We start from the raw sequence: 8,176 nt of genomic DNA, 5'->3' as shown, positions 1-8,176 counted from the left end.
CCTGGATGAGAGACCGGTTGCCCGTTCCTGGTTTTGTGCTTGCTAGTTTAGATAGGAGGTCTGCCCGTGTGTTCCTTTCTCTTGGAACGGGTTGGACCGTGACCTCCAGGAACTGCCCGGTCAATTCTCTAACTTTTTCCAAATACTTTTGCAGGAGGGGGTCCCTGGCTTGATAGCTTCCGTTTACTTGCGAGGTGACAACCTGTGAATCGCTGCACACTTCCAGTCTCGTTGCCCCGACTTCCCTGCCTAGGTTTAGTCCACCCAAGAGGGCTTCGTATTCCGCTTGATTGTTCGACACAGGGAATTCGAACTTGGTCGATTGCTCGTAAATGACTCCCGCTGGGCTCTCTAAGATGACCCTGGCTCCCCCGGACGTTTGGTTGGAGGCACCGTCTACGTGGAGCCTTCACCGTGTGCTCGTTTCCTCGGGGGGATCACCCGTTACCTCTACCAAGAAATCTGCCATCGCCTACGTCTTGATTGCATGTCGGGGCTCATATTGCAAGTCATATTGGGAGAGCTCAATGGCCCAGGTCATCATCCTCCCAGCCAAATCAGGCTTTTGGAGTGCTTGGCGAATTGCTTGGTCCGTTCTCACGACTACACGATGTCCCTGGAAGTACTGCCTCAACCTTCGGGAGGAGGTTAGGAGTGTTAGCGCCAGTTTTTCCAATTTGCTATACCTCAGCTCTGCTCCTTGTAGAGCCCTGCTTACGAAGTAAATCGGTTGCTGAGACTTCCCTTCATCTCGTACGAGCACTGCTGCAAGCGCTTCCTCTGTTACTGCTAGGTAGAGATAGAGTGGTTCTCCGGCCTTGGGCTTCCCGAGCACCGGAGGTGTTGCCAGGATTTCCTTGAAGTGGTTGAATGCTTCCTCACACGCTGGGGTCCATTCAAATGCTATCCCCTTTTTCATCAGATTAAAAAAGGGTAGGGCTTTCGCTGCCGATGCACCGAGGAAGCGGGATAATGCCATTAGCCTTCCTGCCAACCGTTGGACGTCTTTGATACAACCCAGGCTCTTCATCTGGAGAATCGCTTCACACTTCTCAGGGTTGGCCTCTAATCCTCTTTGGGTGATCATGAATCCCAAGAACTTCCCAGCCTCCATGGCAAAGGCGCATTTGAGCGGGTTGAGCCTCATGCCGTGTTGTCGGAGGGCTGTGAACATGCCCCCCAGGTCGCTTAAAAGATCGTCGGGCCGTGTGGTTTTCGCGAGGATGTCGTCGATGTAGACTTCTACTGTCTTGCCTATGAGCTCATTGAGTATCTTGTTCATCAGTCTCTGGTACGTGGCACCATTGTTTTTCAGACCAAACGGAATCACCTTATAGCAATAGATCCCTCCTGGCATTATGAACGCCGTTTTGTCCTCGTCGGGTTGGTGCATCGGTATCTGATTGTACCCAGAGTAGGCGTCCATGAATCTCAGATAACGGTACCCTGCCGCCGCGTCGACGAGTGCGTCAATGTTGGGGAGGGGGTAGCAGTCCTTGGGACATGCCTTGTTGAGGTCGGAATAGTCTACACACATTCTCCACCTCCCATTGTGCTTTTTCACCAACACTACGTTCGACAGCCACGTCGAGTAGTCCAGTTCTCGGATGAACCCTGCTTCAAGGAGGCTGGCCGTCTGCCTGGCCACCTCCTCTGCCCTTTCCTGTGACATCTTCTTCCTCCTCTGGGCCACTGGCTTAGCTTCCAGCTTGACGGCCAGGTAGTGTGACATGAGTTGGGGATCTATCCCTGGCATGTCGGCTGGCGTCCAAGCGAAGAGGTCGGCATTGGCTCTGACCATCTTCATCAAAGGTTCTTTTAGTTCATGGGGGAGGTTTCTGTTTATGAACGTGAACTTCTCCTCCCCATCACCGACCCTAAATTTTTCCAAGTCCCCTTCTGGCTCAGGTCTGGGCTTGTCATCTATTCTGGCATCCAGGTCGGCAAGGAAAACCCCCGATGCTTCTTTGGACTTTTTCCTGAGAGAGAGGCTGGCGTGGTCGCAAGCGACTGCCGTTTCCAAGTCTCCTCTGATGGATCCTACGGATCCGTCATCAGTAACAAACTTTATTATGAGCAGCTTCGTACTAATCGCTGCCCCAAGGTCGTTGATGGTTTTTCTCCCCAGGATAATATTGTAAGCTGTGGAATCTCGTAAGACAACAAAATCGGCCATTACTGTCCTTCGCCTCTGTCCTTGTCCCAGGGAGGTCGGAAGTGAGATGATCCCATCCGGCTTGATGAAGTGGTCTCCCAACCCCACCACGCCGCGCTGGTGGGTCGCCAAATCGGCATCACGCAGTCCCAAGGCATCGAACACGTTGCGAAACATGATGTTCGAGTCCGCCCCTGTATCCACCAGGATCCATTTGACGAGGCCGGTTCTGACTCTGGCTGTAATGACCATGGGAGGCTTTCTGGTACCTCGTCGAACCATTGGTCCTCGGGGCCGAAGGAGATGGGTGGGAGTCCCCGAGAACTTCTAGCGGATGAGGAGGAGACCGCCAGGACTTTGGCGTCTCTCTTCTATGCCGATTTCGACCTCGGGGCGAAATTCTTCGCTGTTACTACGTTCACCACCGTGAGACCGTGGTCGTCCCCCTCTGGTTCTTGGCCTCGTCTTGTCGCCCGGGACCTGTCCTCGCCATCGTGATCCCGATTCCGTCTCCTCGGCTCCCTTATAAGGTGGGAGAAGTCGGCAAGCTTTCCGTCCCTAATTGCTTGCTCCAAGGCGTCTTTCAGGTTGAAGTAGTCTTGGGTCTTGTGCCCGTATCCCTTGTGATATTCGTAGTAAAGGCTCTTGTTTCCCCCCGTCTTGTCCTTCAGAGGTCGGGGTCTCGATAGTATCCCCTTCTCGGCTATCTGTTGGAAAACTTCCGTGATCGGTGCCGTGAGGGGGGTGTAGTTGGTGAATTTCCCGACTCGGAGAAATGGCTTTGGCGCCTTACTCGGACCGCCGTCCCTGGCGTGTTCCTTTTGTCTTTCACCACCCTCATGGTGTCAGGTTTGGTTGTAGGGGGTTGCCGTTTGTTGGAAGCCACTACTTGGCTGACTTCTTCGTCGTTAATATACTCCTTAGCCACGCATTGGATCTCCTGCATTGTCCATACTGGCTTTGTGGTGAGGTGCTTTCTGAAGTCCTCATTCAAGAGCCCGTTCGTCAGGCACAAGCTCGCCACCGAATCCGTCAACCCGTCGATTTCCAAGCATTCGTCGTTGAAACGATCTAGGTATTTCCTGGTCGGCTCCCCAGCTCTCTGGGTCACCCCCAGCAAATTGATTGGGTGCTTGGCTTTGGCGATCCTGGTCGTGAACTGAGCCAGGAAGGCATGGCTGATGTCTGTGAAGCGGGTTATCGAGCCCTGCGGGAGGTTATTGAACCACCGTATTGCAGGTCCCGCTAGGGTGACCGGGAAAGCACGGCACCTTACCTCGTCTCCTACTCCTTCTAGGTTCATCCTGGCCTCAAAGGCCATGAAGTGTTCCAGCGGGTCTTGCGTTCCATCGTACCTCATGTCTGTTGGCTTGTCAAAGTGTTTTGGTAGCCGGACCTCGAGTATGGAACGGTGGAATGGGGTCGCTCCCATTATCACGGGTCCCCGTGTTCCCGTCGTTCTTCCCTCGTCGCTCTCCCGACGAGCGTCCTCATCCTCGCGGTTCACGGTACGCCGCCTCTCACGTCTGGCGTAAATGACGGGGTCACGGCGTCTTCTCGCGCGCCCTCTCTCCCCGGTGCTTTCGGACTCAGCTTGGGGGGTAGGCGTGCGTCTGGAGCGACTCCTGGAGCGAGAGCGGGAGTGACTCTGCTCTGGGGTGCGTCGGTCGCGTTCCCTATCTGCTATCCGGCGTTCCAGGTCTTGCATTCTATGGTGTAGCTCTTGCATTATTCTGACGTGGTTGTCGCCGGTCCCCCCAAAGGGGCGTCCCTCGTGTGACTGTGTTGCGTTCCTCGGGGGCGACCTGGGATGTTGTCGGGTTTCCGTCGCGGCGGCGTCGCCACTGGGCACGGCCTCGCAGCCTGTCCCGGTTTGGACTAGCACGAAGTCCATGGACGAATCCCCACAGACGGCGCCAATGTTCAGTAGGTCGGTTACCGAACAATTCGGGTTTGGACTTCCGGGAAGTGGTAGGGTCTCGTCAGGTTGTGGACTGCCGGGCTGATGTGTGCGAGGTCCCGAGTACTTCGTGTGAAAGGGGGGTGCCACCTGCAAAGACACTCCGACGCCCTTGTCAGTAAATGTGCAGGCGGAAAGGGTGATGTGATATGTGACGTACCTCGGGGGAAGAGCCACTCTTCCCCTTATATATTGTCAGAGGTGGGCCCAATGAGGACAGGCCCACCTTCTCAGGGACGTTATCCCACAGCCGTGCGTGAGCTGTCCGGGACGCGTGTCCGGGTTGGTTGCGGGGCGCGTGTCCGGGTTGGGTGGCGCTCGGGTCGGGGCTGAACCGTAGGGGGTTTGGGTCAGGCCGTAACAGCTTTTAAGAAAAATTAAATCTCATAAAACAAAATAGACTATGGACACCATTTAAAAATAGGGTGACCATAGATAAGCTATGGCCACGGTGAAAACCGTGACCATAGATAAGGCTATGATCACAGCGAAAAACCGTGACCATAGATAAGGCTATGGTCACGGTTTTAAGGTGGGGTGACCATAGAGGCTATGGTCACGGCAAAAAACCGTGACTATAGATAAGGCTATGGTCACGGTTTAAGGAGGGGTGACCATAAGGGCAATGGTCACGGTGAAAACCGTGACCATAGAGGCTATGGTCACGACCAAAACCATGACCATAGATAAGGCTATGATCACAGTTTTAAAGAGGGGTGACCATAGAGGCTATGGTCACGATTTTAAGTTGGGGTGACCATAGATAAGGCTATGGTTACGGTTTTTACGTGTGACCATAGATTAACCTATGGTCACGGTGAAAAATGTGGCCTAAAGTGTCAGATTTTGAAAATTGAAACTGTGACCATAGATAAAAAAACCGTGACCATAGACATATGGCCATAGTAAAAAACCATGACCATAGGTCCAAAACCGTGACCATAGATCTATGGTCACCCTTTTTACTAGCTATGGTCATAGTTTTTTACCGTGATTAAGTCAATTCGAATTAATAGAAAAGTGTAATTCGAATTTGACCAGTTCGAACTATGCATATATGGAATCCAATGTAGTTCGAATTCAACTAATTCGAATTATGCAAAGAGTAGTTCGAATCTCACCGATTCAAATTATAAGGTAAGCAGTTCGAAATGTATTTCGAGTATAGCTTATTCGAATTACATATATATAATTCGAAATTGGCTGTTTCGAATTATGAAGAATCAGATGTGTATAAGTATGGTGTGAACGTGAATTCCTCTCATTAGAGTGAAACACAATGGCTAGTGAAGAGAGCGTTTTAGTGTTGGTATATTATAGAGGGTCCATTAAGAAAAAAACACGCTCTGGTGTGAAGTTCACTGATAAGGATCCCCTGAGTATTTTTTTGAGACCCACAACAAGCTTCGATGAGTTCCTGAATTCTATAATACAGAAACATGGGCTACAAGGCGTGAAACGGGTAGAGAAGTTGTTCTATCGCATTCCGATCTCGTTGCTGCGAGATGACGTGAAGTATGATTCTTTCGTCATAGGGAGTGACGAGGATTTGGAGGTCATGTTTCATTGCCGTCGGCAGTTTCCTGAGGTCAGGACACCTAAGCTATTGGCAAAACTGGTTGATCTTGTCTCTAGCTTAGGAGGTTCGAACCGGAACACCCAAACTCGAGGTATGGTAGCCGGTTCTAGTTCGAGACCTATTGGTACATTTTCATCCGTGCCTGTGATTGCACCTAGGGACGTGGCTGTCGCCTCCCCATCGTTCGCCATTGATCTCAACCGCAGTGGTGGTGGAGAGGTTGGTATCGTTGATAGGGTGCTGATTCCCTTACAGTGTGGGGCACCGGCTAGTATGGATGATGCATCGCTGGATGATGATGACGACGATGATTTGGAGTCGGATATCATTGCTGATGATAGTGGCGATGACATTATAGCGAGTAATCCAGCTGGGTTTGGCGGTAGTTCAAGCTCTGGGACTCAGCACTATCCTCCGCACTTTTCATCATTGGACTTGGATGCCATGAGACAAGAGGGGGTTCCTGGGGAACCCGCTGGATTTCGTGCCAAAGATACCAGGGTACTAGAGGTCTTATAGAGTTTCAGGTTGGTCAACAGTTTCAGGACAAAGAGGAGGCTGTGTTAAGCGTGAAAACGTATAGCATCTGACGCGGGGTACAGTACAAAGTGGTGGAGTCCGATTATCGCAAGTACCTTGGGAAGTGCACTGCATTTGGGAACGGGTGCACATGGTTGATTAGGATCAGTCTCTGGCAGCGCAAGGGTATTTGGGGTATTTGGGAGGTAAAACGGTACAATGGACCTCATACTTGTCTGGCGACGTCCGTCTCAAGCAATTATAGGAGTCTTGATTATCTTGTGATCTCGGCCTTCATCATGCCAATGGTTAGAGTCGATGCATTTGTCTGTATCACGGTATTGCTGAATGCGACAGAGGCATATTTCGAGTTTAGGCCGACTTATAGGAGGGTTTGGTTGGCTAAGCAGAAGGTCGTGGCACAGATTTATTTTCACCAAATTATCCCCCATCAGCTGAATATTCCGTTAAACCCCTTTTTTTTGAGTCGCTTGGAAAGATTTTTCTCTAGATTTTGGTGGGACAGGGGTTTGGAATAGTGGTTCGAATGAGGTTGTTTCGAACTCTATTTATAGGCACAACACTTGTAATTCGAATTGGTGCATTTTGAATTACCATGGGCATGTAATTCAATGGTAATTCGAATCAGTGTGCTTCGAATTACTAGGAGCGCTAAACCGGTTGCTAGTTCGAATTACTACAATTCGAACTAGTATGTGTTACTCTTTTGGTGTTAATTCGAGCAAGCGTAATTCGAATTACTATAGTGATTTGATGCATGCCTAATTCGAATTGCTCCGATTCGAGTTACCATATGAAATTCGAATTACATAGAAATGTTCTGCTGGTAGATCCTTATAACATTTTTTTTTGGTAGAATTGCATAAAATCTTGATCCACTTGGTTTATATGCGTATTTTGCCCTTTTAAAATCTTAATGCTTAATCGGTTACCTGAAAGTGTTACCTATTTTTTTTTAAGAAAAATATTAAGAAATAATTAGAATTTATTATGATTGGTCATTACTTAGTCATTAATTCAATTAATTTATTTAGTTTCTTTAATTTAGTAATTTAACATATTTTATCTCATACTTTTAAACTAACTAATGACCAAAAATAATAAATTATAATAATTCTCTAACATTGTTTTTATAAATAAATGACAAAATTGAATATTTATTCGCTCTCTTCTCCTTAAAAGATTGAGAAAAGATTATCTAGCATGGCAACATAAAATACTAGAATAATAAAATATAGTTACTACATATCTTCCATCCATTAGGAAGATATGCATGAAGAAAAGGTGATTGATATGGTTGATCACAAGACGAAGTAGTTATTCTGATAATATAGGGCATTGCAATTTACATGCATATCTTTCTAAAATTATTGTTATTATTGAACACTCTAATTGTAGCAAAGAGGCTTTTCCATTAAAGAAACTAGTAAGTGGTTAAGTAATTAATAAATTACGCTTCATATATAACTTAATAATCATACGGAAGCCGCCTTCTGATCTTCTGCGAATTTTCGTTGATGGAGTTCCAATTAGTTATACCTGTGCATTCATGGTTCCGGCGGTGAAGAAGATCCTAAGAACCAATCGATTTGCTCCCAATCGAGAAATGGCTCGTTAGCGTTTTCCACGTCCTCCGTCCGATGAGAACACTGTCCGTGGTCTTCGGAGCACGAACTCTCCGGTGAGCTACCTGCACCTGAAGATTTCTCCACCGTTTGATTATGTTGATGATGATGATCAAAAGATGATGAACCGTTGTTCTGGCTAGGAGGATATGTGTCCCTCCTTGGAGGTGGTCTTCTATCAAATGCCCTCAAACATTTTGCTTTCTTGTACACTCGGCATAAACTGAATTCTTGCCTTAACTGCACTCATTAAGATAAATAAAAATTTAAATATCTGTTATTTTTTGAAATTATGATAAATTTAATTTTACACATTA

At 48.1% G+C, this 8,176-nt stretch overlaps 1 protein-coding gene and 1 pseudogene across 1 annotated transcript; one reads left to right on the top strand and one right to left on the bottom strand.

Moving 5' to 3' along the window:
* Positions 5,395-6,213, top strand: LOC107647049. Its single transcript, XM_016351177.1, has one exon. It carries the CDS (start codon positions 5,395-5,397, stop codon positions 6,211-6,213), a length of 819 nt encoding a protein of 272 aa, XP_016206663.1.
* Positions 7,532-8,176, bottom strand: part of LOC107648279 — a 1,721-nt pseudogene continuing 1,076 nt past the window's right edge.

Source organism: Arachis ipaensis, chromosome B06, assembly GCF_000816755.2.
Source record: "Arachis ipaensis cultivar K30076 chromosome B06, Araip1.1, whole genome shotgun sequence".
In the NCBI taxonomy this organism is placed as follows: domain Eukaryota; kingdom Viridiplantae; phylum Streptophyta; class Magnoliopsida; order Fabales; family Fabaceae; genus Arachis; species Arachis ipaensis.
The sequence above is the reverse complement of the archived record's forward strand: the minus strand, read 5'-3'. Positions and strand labels throughout refer to the sequence as shown.

Excerpts from the sequence above, each read along its gene's own strand:
- LOC107647049 (XM_016351177.1), top strand. The coding sequence starts at position 5,395 with ATGGCTAGTGAAGAGAGCGTTTTAGTGTTGGTATATTATAGAGGGTCC.